The sequence below is a fragment of the Dermacentor variabilis genome, chromosome 2, assembly GCF_050947875.1.
Source record: "Dermacentor variabilis isolate Ectoservices chromosome 2, ASM5094787v1, whole genome shotgun sequence".
In the NCBI taxonomy this organism is placed as follows: Eukaryota; Metazoa; Arthropoda; class Arachnida; order Ixodida; family Ixodidae; genus Dermacentor; species Dermacentor variabilis.
In genome coordinates this window covers 236,165,198-236,185,894 of record NC_134569.1, presented here as the reverse complement: position 1 = coordinate 236,185,894, position 20,697 = coordinate 236,165,198, and the positions used below count along the sequence as shown (strand labels likewise).

The window sequence follows — 20,697 nt, the reverse complement described above, 5'->3', positions numbered from 1 at the left end:
GCTTAAGACAAACACTCACTTTAATAAAATAAGATCAGGCCCGAACATACTCGGAGAAAAGAATATACAAACTACAAGCACGTGGGGCCAAACATCGCGGAAGGCGTGCGGGTCACATACAACATCAACTCTGACGCGACGCGCGACACAAAGCCCGCCACGTGGGAACTAATAACACTCGCGAAATAAGAACAAAAAATATGCGACACAATTGAAAAATACACGCGACAATAAACGCGGCAAACACTATACTAACAGGAGATACAAGTTTAACACACGGTGAATAATTAAATAAAAGATGAAACGCGATTGACAAAAAAAAGTCCGGCGGAAAGTTCTGAGAGACGCTGAACACGTGGCGTAGGCTTATCTGCGGAGTGTCAAGTAGGACGTCCAAGCTGGGGAGGCGCCGGGTCCCTCGTCACCGCACGTCGCTGCCGAATATCGGAACGGACTCGGGGTCGCGTCTACGGAGGCTCCGGCTACGGGAACTCAGGCCGCCGTCCCCACGCCTGCCTGACGTCCAATTCACGTGCCGCTGGCCTCGCCGTTCCAACAAATCTGCCCGCTTGTCGCAGTTCGCTCCACGCTCGTTCTCTCTCTCCTCTCTCTCTCTCTCTCTCTCGCCGCACGCCCGCTGTCACGTGAGGAACCGGTCTGGATGCCGGCGGGATCTAGAGAGAGCGCTCCCCTCGCCGGGCCAAAGCCACCTAGAAAAAGTGGCTTTGGCCCGGCCCTGATGGATGAGCATTCCGACTCCCCCTCCCTTTCTTTCCGACTTCGTTCTGTTGCACCTTTCCCAAACATAATTCTCAATTACTGGAGGCTCTTCTGAGTCTCTAAAGTGCATTTCTGTAACCACATACACCCCTATTTGTTCGCTATTTAACTGTTCCTGAATCTCTGCCCACGTTTCCTTTCTTCTGCCGCCCTGAATGTTTGCTGTTCTGAGGTTCCCCTAGGGGACTTTCTTCATTACTACCTACTCCGGCCTCCTGAGCGCCCGCGGGTCCCCTAAGAAAGCTACAGCGCGACCACCAAGTCGCCAGCCCACTTCTCGTGCCAGCCTGTAATTGAAGTGGATCCCGTCTCGTTTAAAACCACCACACCTTCTCACTTCCCTGTTTACTTCGACAACCTCGAAGCATTTCCCTCGGATCATTTTCCATATCGCCTCATTAGAAGCCACTACAGCTCTTTGTGCGTGACTGTCACGCTCAGGCACTTCCGGTACCGTGCACACCACGACCTGCACCTTAGGGGATAAAAGTCGTCCACCCCCTTCGCCAAGCGCTGGCCTAGTCCAGTCCCTTTCCTGTTTAGGACGTCATTTAGCCTACGTGCTACTATGACAAGGTTGCGCACATGGGCATTTTCCGCGAGCTTTTCTTTTGCTACTTTTTTCTTTTGCGAAGGTATGACATTGGGGGGGGGGGGGGGGGGGGGCTCTCGCCCGTACTGAAGCACGCGGCCACGCTCGCACTTTTCTACCAAAACACACACAGTAAAACCACTAATAGCTATTAGTCTTGCCACTTCCAAGCTACCATTTAGAGACCACAAACACTCAGCGTCCCACCCGGCTGCACGTGTACAAGAACGTGGCGCGAAAGGACGCTCTAACCATCCTGCAAAATCAAATGTACACGAAACACACCCGCTCACCCGAAATACCCGAGGCAAAGAAAAAAAAGAAAGAAAAAGAAAACCACCCGATTACTATTTAAAGGGGAAAAATCAGCAAATCAAAAAAAGAAGCAAGCTCAAAGCATGCACAAAAACTTATGATTTTGTCGCCGCTACGGAGGCCCGAAAAGCACGTTCATTCGCTACAATATCCAAACCCGAGCTCCAATTCAATTTCAAAATTATGAGCGCCACCTGCAGGGAAAGCGGAGAACCTCGCGCCACGCCGTTTGGTTCAACGTTTTTTGGTTTGGTTGGGAAATAAGGCCTAGGCCAGCGTACAGTCCATGCTCCGTGTATCGATATGACCCGCTTTCTGCGTCGTTTCAGTGCTTTATAGAATTGCTTTCAATCAGTGCGTGAGCAATGATCGAAGAAGACAATATACCCCTCCCGTTTGCGCACACGGGACTTTTCGAAGTGCTCCGTAATGAACGACGGCGTTTGGCGGTATCTGTCCTCGAACACTTCAACCGTTCGTCAGGCGCATCGAGGCTGTGCGCTATACATGACGAAGACTATGTGGTAAATCAAAGTATAAACTTCACCACAGCTGATTCAGATGATGGACTGACTGGTACGAGCGACGTGCAAGCCGTCAATGAAGACGGGCAGCGCGTACGTGATGCCGGCGTGGTGTATGACCGGAACCTGTGTTGGCAGCTCCTGTGCGGTTTATACATAACACGCTATGTTATATACGGCCAAGCAACGTTTAGATACTTTTAGGAATTGTTAAAATAACGTCAAAAATTTCTTTACACTCAGATCATTAACTACTGTATTAAAATAACACATTTTTGCTTTAACACAGTTCCAGATCATAACTTTTGAGTGAGCGCAAATGCTAGTCGACCACATTGTTGCACAGCAATGTAATGATATGTTTCTCTTACAAGCAAATATAGTTGACTGCGCGATTTAGTGCGTCGGCTTCATAAAATAACTCGCGTTCTTTATTTACATTAGAAAAGAATAGCAGTGTGGCTGCGTGCAACTCAAAGCAGCGCACAGTGCTAAATCGAGTGTACAAAAAAAAGCGGGGGAGGGGCGGAATGAAGAGAGACGGGGGGTTCGGCTCGCGATGTCCTGTCAGTGTGCATACCAAGGAAACGTATTAAACACGGCAGAGATGATACATTCGTTAAAATACGCAGAATATGAGCTCTGGATAACAAGCTAGCCGAAGTGACAACGAACCACCTTCACATCGGCACGACGACGTGTGGTAGACCTTATGCAAGCGCATATACGGTAACAACGCAGCCAAACTATAGACGGCCCCAGAACAATTCAGAGCCGAACGAACTCGAATCCCCAAACGAAGCACCCCTCATCAGTTACATCGTGGCGACTACCTGCCGAGCAAGATTCATCGGCTTCTGTATCAATACCGCCCGTGCTGTTTATGTGTTCTCTCCCTATGTCCCTATCTTTATTTGCGGTCAATATGATATGCAGTAAATACCAACTAGGCCAAAGTGAAGTTCTTCTGGAAGTCGAATAAACACCCTGACGGGATCCTACACTCCTTTCAGTCCCTGTGCATGGTGACTTAATTAACATCGTGGCCAACAGGGCAGCAGTGCAAATGTTTCATAGGACGTTCGTGTACTTAAATTTGCCGTACAGCACCGTCGCCCGGAGTCTTGCTGTGCGTGATCACTGTCGGCACTTAGTCCGGATGATGTATCGGTGGCCGGCGTGCGTTTGAGAGAGGGAGGTTACGACCAGAAGGTCACTTGGAGTTTTCTTTTTTTTTTTTTTAAGAAAACTTGCCGGTGATGAAGTGCGCCCCGCAGATTCTAGAATGCCACAATGAGCCGTCCGGGTTTGCACGCCTCGCTGCAGATATCCACAGAGGCCTCTTCCAATACATTTTTGCAGATGGTAATCAGAAGAAGCTGGAATTTCCGTTTCCACAGTTGTTCGTGTACCCGAAGCCGACACAATTAACCGGCATATTAAAAAAAAAGTACACAAGAGCACGCCTCGCTGCACGCCTCGCTGCAGATATCCACAGAGGCCTCTTCCAATACATTTTTGCAGATGGTAATCAGAAGAAGCTGGAATTTCCGTTTCCACAGTTGTTCGTGTACCCGAAGCCGACACAATTAACCGGCATATTAAAAAAAAAGTACACAAGAGCACGCCTCGCTGCACGCCTCGCTGCAGATATCCACAGAGGCCTCTTCCAATACATTTTTGCAGATGGTAATCAGAAGAAGCTGGAATTTCCGTTTCCACAGTTGTTCGTGTACCCGAAGCCGACACAATTAACCGGCATATTAAAAAAAAAGTACACAAGAGCACGCCTCGCTGCACGCCTCGCTGCAGATATCCACAGAGGCCTCTTCCAATACATTTTTGCAGATGGTAATCAGAAGAAGCTGGAATTTCCGTTTCCACAGTTGTTCGTGTACCCGAAGCCGACACAATTAACCGGCATATTAAAAAAAAAGTACACAAGAGCAACCATAAGTTTTTTTCGTAGCAACACCGTCCAAAGTAGCCGCGTGGCCGCGTTGCCTCGCGTTCTTTTCCAACCCGTGGCCTCCGCGATCAGCTCCGGCGGCGCGCCGTTGCTACGGAACGGAGCTGATCGCGGAGGCCACGTCCAACCAAGTCTAGTTACGATACCCACCGCAAGGGGGACTCAAGCCGTGCCTGCTTGGCGCATGCGCACAGAGATTTTGGAATCGGTCAATTTCGCTGGGCACTATAAAAGTGTCCGCTCCTGTTGAATGACTTTCTCTATGGCGTGGATTGGCGTGCACTTTATTTTCTGCGACAAAATAAACGCTGTGGCAGACCGCAAGAAATCCTGTGACAATCGGCTTCCTATTTGTATTTTAATAAGTAGGAAACGTTTCCTGGCGGCTCCCGTTGTCATTGAGGTATAGGAGTTGGCCAGGGTCCACGCTTACCCAATTACTAGGAAATGCGAAAATGCACAAATTTGCGGATACCATTCCACAGTATGCACGGCGAAAGTAAACCTCGGTGTTCAACGTAGTGCACTATTAAAAGAATTCAGGAAAAAAAACTGCAGATCCCATGCATTCTGAGAATCTGTTTTGCAACTACCTGGCTATCCAGCACTGTTTGGGGTTCCGCCAAGTGAAAGCAGGCGGACCAACGCGTTCCTGTACATCAAGTGTGTGTGGGTCGCGAGCGTACGTGTGTGGGTCGACGATCGTATATCGGCAGTGACATTATTTCTACGCCGGCCGTTCGACGCGAGCCTACGATATGGCGATTGTTAGGATCCACATAGCTAGCGGACGAGCGTAAGCGCGAGAAAAACGTTTTGTAACGCCAGCTTCGACTACGTGTTATAAAACCGTACGTACATATGGATACTTCATTTTCTGTATGTAAAAAACGACGATGGCATTTGTACTTGGGGTACGTGTTGCAAGTGCTCCACTGTTCCCGAACGAATGTGCAAAGACTTCACTATTTCTCTGTCGCGTTTATATGGGGATCGACAAAGAAACGAACAAGCCGGACAAACTTATTACGGTGTGTCCGCGATGGGCGGCTTCGGTTTATCGCATATATTTCTGAGGCAGTTTATTAACCGTTTTTGGTGCATTCGAGATGTTCAAGATCCTTTCCTGCCGCACACTTTATCACTTACGTCTCGCCATTGCTTTGCCCGAGTTTGTGGCCTCTTCCAATAGAATGGAAGGTCGAGAACAGTGTTAATTGCAGGAGGCTGCTGAATCGCGTCGGTTCCTATTGGCTCAATGTTTGGTTTAATATTTAAGCACAGTGTCCCGGAAAAAAAGTTGTACAAGGATTAATGCGACGTTGTTCCTCCAATTTCGTTGTACCCCACTCAATTATCTGGGGGAGCGTGCCGTAAAGTGTTGATACGTGTACAAGGCATGCCTGTGTGTCTGGGGATGACGCCTTTCTTCTTTAACTTACATTCTCGCGCATTTCAGTTAAAGCGCTTGGTTGCGTGGAAATAGGTTCTTGTTTCCGTGAGGTGGCCACTGTTTCTTCTTTTGCAATCGTACCAGAAACGATTGAGCACGTGTTCTTGGAATGCTGAGATGGTGTGTTCTTTTGGGACCTCCTGCAAAAGACCTTTAAGAAAAATTTCCTTTTTGATGCACAGGAATAAACAAGGCCTAAAGTCCCTTTCACAGAGTAGGTGGTGGGGGGGGGGGGGGGTGGCAGGGCTCGTAGGGCGGCGAACAGTATATATATATATATATATATGCGAATAAAAGCAGGTTGGGTCTGTTGGTGTAGCGTCAAAAAAACAAAAAATGAAAACGACGTACGTGGAAACGTACGTCATATATATGTATACACCAGGGGCGTAGCCAAGGGGGCAGGGGGGCTTATGGGGCTTCAGCTTCCCCCCCCCCCCAAAAAAAAATTTTTTTTTCGTGCTGTCCATGCACCGTCGACCAAAGCAACCCCCGGCGCCAGAAATCATTCTGAATTTTGTCTAGGTCTTTTTCATGCTCGAAAAGACATTCCCCCGCGAACATTGTGAACTGGGCTGGACTTCGCGGCAACGCCCATGCACCGGGAGTCACATAACGCAAGCAGTCCCATCCGAGCAAAAAATTTCAAGGGCGTTTTGATGGCGAACGGCCTCGCCGCGGAATCGCGCGGAGGGCGCGGAATCTACGGAGCGCGTGGATGTCAATTCCGTAACTTCATGGGTATAAAGTTATCATAAACATTTGAAGGGAAAAGTGCATTGACATTTCCAAAGTTGTGCTTTAGATATTCAACTGCGGAGGTTTGTGGGTTTGATGTTGTTATAAACATTTGACACCAACTGCGCATTGACTTTTCTAGTCTTAGATCGGAACATACAACGAGACAAGCCAAATCAACACACTATCAGACAAGTGGACAAAGCACGCAACGAGGTCCGATGAGACGAAGCGTTGTGGTGATTCATTTGTGCCGTCATGTTGCATAAAAAATATCAACTTTTTTTTTCACCTATTCCAAAGCACCCATTTCAAGACACTGAAGCCAGCCAGGGTAACTACGGTCTTGTCGAATTATTTTCTATTTTGACTTTTATTCGGGAGGACACATTGAGCTTCTTCAATTTTTTTTTTCATTCTCGCTACCCTACACCCGCGGGCTGCCAGAGCCAGCAAGAGCGCATGCGTTTTTCTCGTGTTGCCCCGACCGCCACGCGGGGCACTGTGTTGCGCGTTTGGTTTTTTTTGGCTGAGTGGATTTTCGCCTGGCAGAGTTTTGGACACCGTCTGGCTAGCAGACTAGAAAAAGAAGCAATGGTCGCTCAGCGCCATCTCTGTGAGGACTCGATGGATTGCACCGCGTTCGCTTGAGGGCAACCTCTCCGGAAAGTCTTGTCTCACCGGTGTAGGATACCTAGCACTATGCGTACTGTTCTCCGTGGACAAAGCGTATTACGTTTTCTCCTATATTCATTAGGTAGCCACATTAGATGCCCAAAGTAGGCATTGGATATTGGCCGGCTTACTCTCATTTGCATTTTTTTTCATTTCGGTGCCCCCGCCCCACAAAAGGAAAAAAAATACATTGTTACGGAGCAACAAATTATCGCATGGGAAAAGTTCCATTTTGTTACTTCTTTCGCGGAATGTGATCGGCCACGGGACACTTCATTTGCCAGATACTCATATTATATTATTATGATAGTAATTATATGGACACTTCAGGCGCATTCCTGCAGTCGCCGTCACTCTCATGTTTCGTATGAACTCCAAGGTCGATAACTTCGTGACCACGCGCCGCAAGCTGCATGTGCGAATGAAAGCATAGGGGAGGGGGGAATGGGTGAATAATAATAATATTTGGGGTTTTACGTGTCGAAACCACTTTCTGATTATGAAGCACGCCATAGTGGAGGACTCCGGAAATTTTGACCACCTAGGGTTCTTTAACGTGCGCCTAAATCTAAGCACACGGGTGTTTTCGCATTTCGTCCCCATCGAAATGCGGCCGCCGAGGCCGGGATTCGATCCCGCGACCTCGTGCTCAGCAGCCCAACACCATAGCCACTGAGCAACCACTGCGGGTGGAATGGGTGAGCCCACGATGGTGGCTCAGTCTTGTGTGCGCAAAGGAGAAAAGCGGGGAGCAAGCGCGCCGCCTCGCGTCGCGCGCGATACATCGGATGGAGTGGATGAAACGGGGGCGGGATCTAGGATTCTGTGAATCTGTGATTGCGCAACATGTTTATTTGCCTTGTTTGACGCATTATATACAGTGACTTATTCTTAGATACGTAGATTTATTGGAGACTTACATGTACACTTAAATATCTTGAGAGGTTTTCTGTATACGTACAGTGAACTTTCTTTCCAGTGACACTTCTTTTTTGCCCTTTATCAAACATTTGTATATTCCATTGTATCTTCGCATTTCTAATGAACGAGGTCGGGTCAAGTGAAAGTGAGCCTACCCATCTCGCGCAATAATGGTTCGGTTCATTATACGAGAGGCATGCGCGTAGCACACAGGCATCTCTCATTTACAAAAGTGACACGCAAGTGTGAGGGCAAATGTTCTTTAATGCTCTCATACACTAGGTTGAACATGGTTGCGTGACGTAATGGACTCTTCAGAAGTTGAGCAGCGTGGGGCCATGACTTTTTTGACAGCTGAAAGTGTTTCCCAAAAAGAAATGAGTCACCGTATGGCTGCCATGTACGTTGAACATTGCATTTCATTGGCCACTTTGAAGCGTTGGAGTAAACGGTTGAAGAAGGACGTGAAAGTTGCAAAGAGAATCCAAGACCGGGCCAAAGCCATTGTGCAATCACCCCCACCAAACTTGCAAAGTTTGAAGAGCTGATGAGACAAGAACGGAGGATAAGCATCGATGAACTGGCAGGGCATATGAACATCAGTCACGGTTCGGTTCACGCCATAATTCATGAACATCTCGGTTATTGGCTCTTGTGTGCGCAAGGTGCACGTTAAAGAGCCATAGGTGGTCGAAATTTCCGGACTCCCCCACTGCGGCATGCCTCATAATAAGAAAGTGGTTTTAGCTCGTAAAACCCCATAATTTATTTTTTAGTTTTTCCACGACCGTGCCCTTCCCCACGTCGCTGATGTGGTTAATACAAAACTGGCAAAGTTCAAATGGGAAACGCTGCAACATCCGCTATACAGCTGACACCTGTCGCCTTGCGATTTCAACATTTTGGGACAAATGAAGAAAGAGCTCAAGGGAAACAGATTCATGTCGGACGATTACGTGAAAGAGTCAGTTGCAGGCTTTTTGAAGCAGCAAGTCAAAGAGTTTTATGAGAGGGGAATCACGCGACTCGTTAGTCAATGGGAGAAATGTCTAAATGCTCATGGCGACTACTTTTAAACAAAGCACCCCCTTTGTCATATATGCGCATTGGCTCACTTTCATTTCACCCGCCCTCGTATACTTTGCAGAACGGCTTTGTATACGTGTTCTCTGTTGGGACAATAATTTTGGTGCAATTAGTCACGATACACGACCGGTGACAGCTGCTGCTGCATGATACATTGGAATAAATGACAGCGTCATTGAGGTTTTTCACTAGCTGTTGCATACGTGCAAAAATGTAAACAAGGTTCTTGATTGAGAAAGTTTCATTAACATATTTGTCCTCAACATGTTCACTTCATGGCTTTTACGTTTTTCATATCAGTGGCATGCACTGCTTTGCTGGTTTCGAACTGATATAGTCCTAAAGTTCGTGTGATATTTTCTTTACTTATTAAATAGAGAAAAACACCGAAGCATTGATATTTATTTTGGGCACAATTTTTGGCACATACGAGCATATCTTCTAGTGAAAAAATACATATTTTACTTGTTTGACAGTGCGTAGCGTTCAAGAATTCGTTTGCAGCATCTTTGGCAATGGCAATGCAATTATTATTAATGTATTTGATCCCTCGACAAATTGTTTAAGAAGAAGCTCTGGCTCGGGCCCAACTCCGACGAGGCCTATTCAAATACATGTAAAACGCAGAAACGCTTTTCTGAGATAACCCCTAGATCGCTTTTAATGAAATTTGTTGCATTTGAGATCGAAAGTTAAATTCTAGTATCTGTTGGAAGCGGAATTTTGATTTAGAGCCTGAATTTGGTTTTAAATATTTTGAAAAATTTGAAAGTGCGAAAAATATATGAAGCACGACGTTTACAATCTAACAGCTCTGCATCAAGAACAGATATCGCGGTTCTGTAAACGGCATCTATTATAAGAGTCAAACCGGACAAATTTGGTATGTCAATTTGTATCTTACGTAACTTGTTTACGTGGTGCAAAAGGGTTCTGCAAAAACAGTATTTCCATAATACTAAATTTCTTTAGATTCATATGCGACATATCAGCTTTGTCCGCTGTAGATGTACTATTAGATGCAATTCACAGATTTGTGATATTTTTCATTGTTGAGTTACAGAGTATTAAACGTGATAGTGCCATTTCCTGGAAATTTGCAATTTTTGCCAATTTTTAATAAACAATTGACAACCTAAATGAAAACTTCCAAACCAGAAATCAGTAGAATTCAAGTTTTTCTTTTTTAATGCGCCACAAACCTAATCAAATTTGGTGCAGTGGCTGCCGAAAAAAGCGAATTCATTGTCTACATGAATTTACATAGGAGCACTCGAGTCCCCCCCCCCCCCCCGAACGACATTTCTGGCTACGCCACTGGTACACACATACCTATATGTATATGTGTATATATACATACATGCATGAGAAGAAGGGAAACGAAGGGGCTCGAATCTTTGTTACGGAAACTTTGTTTCGTATGACACAATTTTAAAAATGTGTCATAAAATTGTGCCATTGTTTGGGTCATTCATAATTCTAGCATTGCAATCAAATAAATAATCATGACTACTGGTTAGAACACCCGGTTGCTGTGCTCGACGGCAGAGGTTCGATCCCCACATCGGTTACAGATTATTTCTCTTAAAGCAAGGCGAGACAGGAACCTACCCACATACATACTTCAATTTGCCAAGAATGAGGCAATGAAAGCTTCACTAAAAAATACGAGCAACACCTCTTGCGCCCCCTGCGGTCCAAGGGGGTGACCACGCTTTGGTGCTGATGTCGTGGACCTCGCCTGCCAATGCGGCCACACACCTCTACTTTGTCCTTGTTTTTACGGAATCCTATTTATTGGAGAGCTTTAGGTTAGGGGACGCAAGCGGCTTGCGTACGCGGGTGACGGTGCTGTGCATGCGTACAGTAATGTACGGTACTGCATGCGCAGACTCAGATGTGGGGGTCAACGCTGTGGGGTTCTCACACCCATACTCTTGGGACAAAGGAACGACAACTAAGTAGTGCAAACAGTCACAAAGGCATTTATTGCACCTTTCATAGATCAATGCTGCTAGGCGAGTTGCTATCCACAAAACATGCCGATGGGCGTGCGACAAATCTAAGAAGTCCGACTCACCGCGACCGGATAGCGAGCGAATATGTTCTCCCCATGTTGGATCCCAACGCCTGGTCGTTCGCGTGTGCGGTCACGTGAACGGGGGCGCGTTCGAAGGCGGCCACGCGAGGCGGTCTCGCAGAAGCATGGCTCGGTGCACGCGCGGCACGGCGCATCCGTACTGCTTGCTGTCCCGAACCCAAGAGAGCAAGCGCCTTGTCTTTCGGCGCCCAAGTAACCCCGCCTGTCGGGGGCGCTAGCAGCGCAACACTCGCGCCATCTCTCGCACTGCGCCTCAACCACTGCGACCGCCGCGGGCGCCAGGCCACTCGGCGAAGCCAGATTACAGGAGACGCGGTATGCGGGAAAAACATATCAGAGGACGTGCGAGAATCGCGCATCCCCACAGCGCATGCGCATTACCGTGGCCCCCAGTTCTTGCGTACGCAAGCCGCTTGCGTCCCCTGGTCTAAAGCTCTCTATTGCTTCGTCATGTATTACGAAATGGTGGGAATCGTGGCGACATGCCGGCGTTCCGCCTGGACACTCACTTTGATACTGCGGGCCGGTAGGGCGAACTGTGTGCAACCGTGGCAGAAGCCCACACACTTCAGAGAGGGCGCGTGTTCGCAGGCCCGCTCAGCTGAAGGAGCAGCTCCGTTGCCGCGTGTCGGACGTGGTGTCGTGCGACCTGTTCAACCGCGAGCAAGGCAAGTTCCTGCCTGAGAAGCATGACCGCGAAGGCGCCTACGACGTGGTCGTCACTTCCATGCTGCTCGAGGCCGTCATCCAGGACCTGGACACCTACGCCAGGGTCATCAAGAGGCACAGTTCCTTCTTTCTCTCTCTCTAAGGGATGCGGCGGATTGCGGGCATAGTAATATAAGAAGATGTGAATTATTGATACACCCTGCCTGGCACCAGCTTCACGGCTGGTACCTGGCCTGGGATGTATACAGTTTATGTCTAAGTAGGCAGCAGTACGCTAAATTCATATAATGTACAATACACGCAGCTGCATTTGCGCCAGGCTGTAAAGAGCATTCAAAGTGCCATTGTAACATTTTCGTTTCAACAGAACGGCAAATGAAAGCGATGTTGTGCGAGGCCCGCGTTTTTGAACTTCGACGTGACACGCACCTGCATTGATATCGCACGCATACAGCGTAAAGTGTTTGCCTGCGTCGAGCATGGGAGTTTTCTTCCGCACCACATTCAAAGTTACTAAAGCGATACCTGGCAGGTATTTTCAGATACGTTGCTTGCCACGATGTGTTCTGATATTACTACCGTGTTTTAATTATACTGTCAACTTTTCCGTCCGTTCACCTCGTTTCCTCCACACTGCTAACCGATGTTCAAAGTCAGTGACGCGCTCTACAGTTACGGTGAAGTCAAGCAGGCATTCCTCATCTTATTCAATCTATGTATGACTCTCTCTTCTTAATTATAGCATGAAACGATATCCTGCTATAAAGAAAACGAAGTGACCGTAAGCTATCGTGTCGTGGTTCCAACGAGCTGGCACTGTCCAGTATGTTTCTCAACATCGATTAGTAAGTTCATGTTAGCGCTAGTTGAGTCGTGATAGGAAGGAACACGTGGGTGAATCAACGAGGAAAGGGCTTGGTTTGTGCTTTCGGATTCGAGACCCGAATTGTTCGGACGCTTCAGGCGCTTTCACACCGTCATCGCGGCCCCACCAACGCCATTCTGTCCCACCAGTGACGTTGCGTGCGCGGAAGGTTAGAGGGTCTACAGATTTGCGGACTCTATTTGGCTGCCCGCCGCGGTTTTTTAGTGGCCACGGTGTTTGGCTGCTGAGCACGAGGTCGCGGGATCGAATCCCGACCACGGCGGCCGCATTCCGATGGCGGCGAAATGCGAAAACGCCCGTGGGTACTTCGACTTAGGTGCACGTTAAAGAATCCCATGTGGTCCGAACTTCCAGAGTCCCTGCGTGCCTCATAGTCACATCGTGGTTTTGGCACGTAAAACCCAATAATTATTATTGACTCTATTTCGCTGCAGCAGCGACGCAGCGAAGTGGATGCAAGATCAGCGTCCCGCTCAGTCGGCTCGCAGGTGGAGCCGACCAAGCGTAATTCTGCCTTTCACTACTGGCACGAAGGCTTTGCGCACGCACACTACAAGCACATTAGCGCTGCTGCTGCGCTGTGCTGTGCATATACTGGTCCGAGTTCAGCGGGTAGTAAATGTAAAGTTGTTTACTATTTCACTGGGTTTATTATTAACTTCGGCGGTTTTCCTTCGACCTCATCTCGTGCGCCATCGATGCGCGACTCCTGCAGCGGCCCCTGGCGACGCTTCACATAACGCCAGCGTTGTGCGACGCCTGGTAGTTGCCAGGGCGCTGCTCCTACTGCCCAGCAGCAGTTGCCCTGCCTGCTGCGTCGTGCCCACGTGTCACGCTCGCGTATAGTTAGGACACTGTCGGACGAGTTCAAGCCTAGCATCAAGCCTTGATCCGCCCTTTCGGCAATACTACAATTTTCTTTAAAGTTTACTTGTAGGTATAACCCACTGGCGCATCGTAACGACTGTTAAAGGAAACTGCACGACAGAATATCCATCGTCCCAAACATTATCTGTCAAACAGCGTAGCAGCTTCCGAACTTGTACGCCTTGATACTTATTTTTTGAACTTATACTTTACTCTATAGTCCGTAAACACTCTTGCAGCTGATTGGAAGGCTCAGTCACTGTTGCTCGGCTTCTAGACGATTAATCCCACTCGCAAGCTAAGACATATGACGTTTCTAATAGCGAAATGCGTATGCAGTTGTTACACGGTAACAAAACAGTAACAGAACTACACGGTAACAAGAAACCTACGACATACAGCGCTACAACTGCTTTAATAAAATTCGCAATTAATGATACCTCAGCACTTTCTAGTACTTATGTCCGTGCCGGTATCTAACCTCTTTGATCCCAACTTGGATCACTAGGTAGTCCATGATACATGACAGAACATCGGGCTTCTGTTGCGGGAAATGCGTTGGAAAGCAACCACCGGACCAACTTTGGTCACTGCGCGTGTACGCTGCGTATGTGTCATTCTTCAATGACAAAGACAAATCCTTCAAAATTTCTCCGGTACTGCGTGGTATCGAACCCACGTCGTACACATATTTGGGAGCCCACGGCAAAACCAGAAATGAGGCAGTGCAGGGTGACATGGGTTGGGCCTCGTTTGAAGTCAGAGAAACTCAGAGCGACATTAATTTTGAAGAAAGATTCAGAAACATGGATCAAAGTAAATGGCCGGCTAAGCTGCTCAAGTATCTGTACCTAAAAAGCGTGGATGCAGAATGGACGAATAGGTCGAGAAAGTTGGCAACCATGTTCAGGGTAACCGAATGGGTAAATAGGCAACCAGGAATCATCAGAAAGAAAGTGAGAGAAACAGAGATATTTAATTGGATGCAATGAATGGAAACAAAAAATACCATAGAGATTTACAAGAATGAGAAGAAAGAAATCAGAAGGGAAAATATGTACGATAACACAAAGGGCAGTTTCTTGCTATTTGAGGCTCTAGCTGGTTGCCTAAGGACAAAAACATACCGGAGCAAATATTCGCAATTAGATTAGGCATGTGTATGCTGCAGAAAAAATCCGGTGACCCCTCCGCACATCCTAATTGAATACGAAGGAATCCACCCAGTGAGACCAGTACGTAACGTATAACTTCCAGAAGCGCTTGGATTTAAAGTAGACGGAAGTATCAACCAGTCAGCAGTCAAGATAAGCACGAGACGTTTAGAGTATTGCTGAAACAAGGCAGGAAAGATACATACGACAGGATCCACAACAGGCATAGGCAGCGGTACAAACTATATAGAGAAGATTAAAAAGAGGTATATAAGAATGCTAACACAGAATCTCTAGCACAGATGCACGTCGACTTTACACTCACGGTTTACCTGTATAAACTATAGGTTATGGTTTTGATTTGTTTCCCTTGCTATATGTACCGCAAACGCGATCACTTTTATCTATATACGTCAAGCCTGTTTCATAAATCTTTCAGTAGCGCGCAAGCGCCTTGTCAGCTGTCGGTTCTTGCTGTTTAGTCTTCGTGGTACGCTTCAAGGAACTTGCCAGGATGAACAACCAGCCCGGTTCTCAATCCTGCCATAACATTGCTTCAAAGCTTTTCGCAGTACCGTCGACCGTCATCCTCAAATGGTTTCTACCGATTTTTCCTGTTATTATTTTCAAAATTAGATAATGCATGCTACACTAAAAGGTACGACATCTATGCGCAATAGCAACAGCCAGGGCATAGAGTACGATAACTGTAGGATGACAAGTAAGCAAGCCCCCTCCTTTTCACACCCTGGACAACATCGGGTGTTGGCACGCCGCGGTGTGCAGGGTTCACGGCTTGCTGCGTCGCCAAGGCCACGTGATGATGAGCGGTGTGCTGGGCATGACCTACTGGGACATGAAGGCGGGCAAGTTCAACTGCGTCACCCTCACCAAGGAGAACGTGGAGAAGGTGCTGCGCGACGCCGGCTTCATGGACCTCGAGTGGACCATCGTGGACCGCGAGTACTTCCACTCGGTCAGCGACTACACAAAGTCCTTCCTGGTGCTCGCCCGCAAGCCCTAGAGCTCCCGCCCAGTACCACAATAAATCGCTATCCTCGTAGTCTCAGCTATCGGCTTGCAGTTTCTCTGGCATGCGATGTACTCAATGGTACATGACAGAACATGGGCTGCTCCTGCTGAAGGAATCGCGTTCGAAACCAACCGTCAGACCAACTTCGGTCATGGCGTGTGTACGTTGGGTATGTGCCAACGACAGTAAAGGTCCTTCGAAATTTATTCGGTGCTGGGCGGTATCAAAACCGCTGTTCGGTGGCCAGCAGTCATAGAAAGGACTAGAGGCAGAGCTGCTGCTTTTGCTATTGCAGAAGGAAAAATTCATCGATGATTACGATACTCCCTAATGCGAAATTTTAGTGCAGTTCTATACGTGTTTTTATTTCGTGATATATTAGGGCAAAGAATTTCAGAGAGACATGTAGCGGAGTCGGCAAATGTCGTAAACCTGATCTGTGGGTCAAGCGCGTCGCCTTTGATAGATGACTCGTCAAAAATTACAGCGTTATCGCTGGTGCCACGTGGTTCCAAAAAGCACTACACAATTCGCGTCAGACATAAAATCAATTACAAAACAATTGCAAACCATGACAATCCAAACAAGCCACGAACGAGACCAATCCAATCAAAACCCAACAAGCGCGAGCGAGAGCTGACGCGAGCAAACGGTAATACAGAACGAGCGGTCCTGCTGAGAGATACCAGTACGCATCGAGCGGTCTGGTGGGTCCGCATGGCACCAGTTTCCCGTGCGCACGTCACTGAAGGGACCACTCTCATTGTTCTTCGCCGTTCCCGGCTCGCGTCTTTCATTTGTCGCTCCGCGTTCGCTCCTTTATCTTTCACTGTGCTCGTTCGCTCGGTTACTCTGCCGCCGCCGCTCGCCGCAGGAACGGGCGCCTAAGAGCTCCGCTATAAATGAAAACATGGATTAACTTAGCATGTCTGAAACGTTACATACAGGATGTTTATATTTCTAGCTGCACCATTTCCTTTTCTTAAATTGTACAGTAATAAAACTCACGATGAGTTTATCATTATACCATCGTGTAGCCTGATTGGCAGCCTTTGAGAGGCAATTTCCGTAGTTATGTATGTGATTGAAAAGAGTTGCGTTAATATTGTTACGTAGGAAGACACCCACGAAAAGCTATTTACAAGTATATTTACAAGGCAATACGCTTCGCTTGGCCAAGAGGCAACAGCCCGCGCTAGCTTCTAATCGTCGTCGTCGTCTTCACACTACTCGCCTTTCGTGATCGCACATATTGTGCCGTAGCACTACCCCCGGCGGCAAAAGCGCCGTCCCGGAGCCACTAAAGATCGGACTCTGAAGCAGTGTAGTAGGCCTTGAGCCTACTGACGTGTACGACATCACTAGATGCCAGAGGAGAGGACGAGGTTGAACCCACAGGAGCAATTTCGTAAGTCATAGGCGTCACCTGGCGCAGCACGCGGTGGGGCCCTGTGTATCGCGAAAGGAGCTTCTCTGAAAGTCCGACGTGACGAGTGGGCGACCACAGGAGCACGAGCGCACCAGGCGAAAACTGTACGTCACGATGGCGGGCGTTGTACTGGCACTGCTGAGTGGTTTGTGAGGCCGTCAGTCGAGCACGGGCAAGCTGGCGTGCATGGTCGGCGAGGGCGATGGCGTCGCGCGCATACTCGCTTGTTGAGACCGCAGCAAGAGGAAGTGCCGTGTCTAAGGGCAAGGTAGGTTCGCGACCGTACAGTAGATAAAAGGGAGAAAATCCAGCGGTGTCGTGCCGGGAAGAATTGTACGCAAATGTTACGTAAGGAAGGGCAATGTCCCAGTCGTGGTGGTCCTTGGAAACGTACTTGGCCAGCATATCGGTAAGAGTACGGTTGAACCGCTCTGTCAGGCCATTGGTTTGAGATGGTATGAGGTAGTCAGTTTGTGTTGAATGGAGCAGGAACGCACAATGTCAGCGATAACTTTCGAGAGAAAGTTTCGACCACGGTCTGTAAAGAGCTGTCGCGGGGCGCCATGAAGCAAGATAATGTCACGCAAGAGAAAGTCCGCGACGTCAGTGGCGCAACTGGTAGGGAGAGCCCGAGTGATAGCGTATCGGGTGGCGTAATCAGTCGCGACGGCTACCCATTTGTTCCCAGAGGATGACGTGGGATAGGGACCGAGCAGGTCTAATCCAACACGAAAGAACGGTTCCGCAGGGACGGTGATCGGCTGGACGTGACCGGCAGGTAGCACCTGAGGTGTTTTCCGACGCTGGCAGGGATCACAGGCAGCAACATAGCGTCGAACGGAGCGAGCGAGACCAGGCCAATAGAAGCGGCGGCGGACGCGGTCGTACGTGCGGGTTACCCCAAGATGTCCTGCAGTGGGTGCGTCATGCATCTCAAAGAGCACAGTCTGTCGTAGTTGTTTTGGCACGACAAGAAGGTCAGAGCCGTCAGGGAGGAAGTTCCTTCGATACAGAATGCCGCCCTGGAGGACATATCGGCGAACGGATGCGTCGGTAGGTGTAGAACGCAGACGCTCGATAAGTGCTCGCCGCGATAGGTCTCGGCACTGCTCATAGGCGATGTTAGCGAAGGCAGACAGAGAGAAAATGCCGTTGGCGCTACTACTGTCGGCGTTGTCAGGCACGTCGACCGGGTAGCGAGACAGGCAGTCAGCGTCCTTGTGTAGTCGGCCAGATTTATAGGTGACAGTATACGAATATTCTTGGAGGCGTTAGGCCCAGCGACCAAGTCTTCCTGTAGGATCTTTCAGCGAGCATAACCAGCAAAGCGCGTCATGGTCTGTGACAACGGAAAAGTATCGGCCATATAAGTATGGGCGGAATTTCGCAACCGGCCAAACTAGGGCCAGACTCTCACGCTCAGTGATGGAATAGTTGCGCTCCGCGGGTGAGAGGAGCCTGCTGGCGTAAGCGATAACCCGGTCGTGGCCACGCTGGCGTTGTGCCAGTACCGCGCCAATTCCGTGACCCCTGGCATCAGTACGGACTTCGGTAGGCGCAGAAGGATCGAAATGGGGCAGAACGGGAGGCGTTGTGAGAATGTCGATTAGATGTGAGAATGCAGAGGCCTCGTTATCGCCCCACTGGAAAGGTGCGTCTTTCTTCAAGAGCTCGGTTAGTGGTCGTGCTATGGCGGCGAAATTTCTCACGAAACGGCGGAAGTACGAACAAAGGCCGATGAAGCTGCGCACGTCCTTGACACACTTCGGAACAGGGAAGTGCTCAACAGCATGGATCTTGCCTGGGTCCGGTTGCACTCCGTTCGCGTCAACGAGATGTCCAAGAAACTGGCGACGGCCGAATTGGCACTTGGATGCGTTGAGTTGCAGACCGGCTCGACGAAAAACGTCCAGGACTGCTGAGAGGCGCTCGAGGTGCGTAGCGAACGTTGGGGAGAATACGATAACGTCGTCCAGGTAGCACAGGCACGTGGACCATTTGAATCCGTGAAGAAGGGAGTCCATCATGCGTTCAAAAGTGGCAGGGGCGTTACATAGACCGAACGGCATCACTTTGAATTGATAAAGACCGTCGGGTGTTACAAAAACAGTGTGCTCGCGGTCGAGATCGTCCACGCCAATCTGCCAGTAGCCGGAGCGAAGTTCAATAGAGGAGAAATAGCGAGCACCGTGGAGGCAGTCAAGGGCGTCATCAATCCGAGGTAGGGGGTACAAGTCCTTTTCGGTAACCCTATTAAGGTGCCGATAATCCACGCAAAAGCGTCATGAGCCATCCTTCTTTTTGACCAGTACTACAGGTGACGCCCATGGACTATATGATGTTTCAATAATGTTCTTGGCAAGCATGTTGCGAACTTCTGTGTGAATAACTTGACGCTCAGCTGGTGACACTCGATACGGGCGGCGATGAACAGGAGGGGCATCGCCGGTATTAATGCGATGTTTGACAGCTGTAGTTTGGGCCAAAGGACGATCGTTAAAGTCAAAAATATCGTGGTAGGAAAACAGAACGCGGTAGAGTTCACGAGCGTTCTCGGACGGCAAGTCGGGGGCAATCATTTTCTGTAAGTCAGCGATGGTACAATTTGCCGACTGCGACGATAGAGGAGTATCGGATGAAGTGTCGTCTACTGCAATGGATGCTACTGAGTGATCCTCGAATGAGCAAAGGTGGGCCAGAGACATCCCACGTGGCAGCACTTGTGTCGTCAAGCCAAAGTTGACCACTGGCAGGCAGACGCAATTCGCCGTAATAGATAAAACTGTATGAGGTACTGTGATCCCGTGTGTAAGGAGGACGTGTTGCATAGGAGCCGCGATGTAGTGACCGTCGGGGACTGGTGGGGAAGACACTAGGTCAACGTAGGTCAGTGCCGAAGGTGGCAAGCGAACGAAGTCGGCGGAACTGAGGCGACTGGGGTGTGGTTCAGCAGGATCCAGAACAGGCAGGTCAAGACGGTGAGTACTGGCGGAACAATCGATGAGAGCAGAATGTGCGGAGAGGAAGTCTAAGCCGAGGATGATGTCGTGGGGACAGTGGGCGACGACTGTGAATAGCACGATTGTTGAGCGATCGGCGAAGGAGACGCGGGCGGTACACATACCAATTACGGGGGCTGTTCCGCCATCGCCGACACGGACAATTAACAGGCGTCGTGGCGGGCGTGATAATTTGCTTGAGCCGGTTACGAAGGTCAGCGCTCATTACGGACAAATGCGCCCCATTGTCTATGAGTGCAGACACTGAAACACCGTCGACTTGCACGTCAAGAAGGTTCAGATGAGTGGGCAGCGTCAGTAGAGGATTTGGCGGCGTAGGGAGCAATGCAGCGTCACCTCGAGGCGCTGCATCGTCTAGTTTTCCGGCTGGGAGCGGCGTCCGAAAGGAGTCGGCGAATAGGAGCGACGGGGCTCCTGTTCCTAAGTTGGTGACCGTAGGGGTTGCCGAACAAGTCTCGAAGCTGTGTCTTAAGTGAATCCCAACT

General features: G+C 49.0%; 1 protein-coding gene across 1 annotated transcript in view; it reads left to right on the top strand.

Annotated features, from left to right (window-relative positions):
• Positions 1-15,754, top strand: part of LOC142570724 (nicotinamide N-methyltransferase-like) — a 75,717-nt gene extending 59,963 nt beyond the window's left edge. Inside the window, exons 6-7 of the mRNA XM_075679069.1 lie at positions 11,746-11,937; positions 15,517-15,754. Coding sequence (XP_075535184.1) covers positions 11,746-11,937; positions 15,517-15,754 — 430 coding nt within the window. The remainder of the gene's footprint in view (positions 1-11,745; positions 11,938-15,516) is intronic.
• The last annotated feature ends 4,943 nt before the right edge of the window (positions 15,755-20,697 follow it).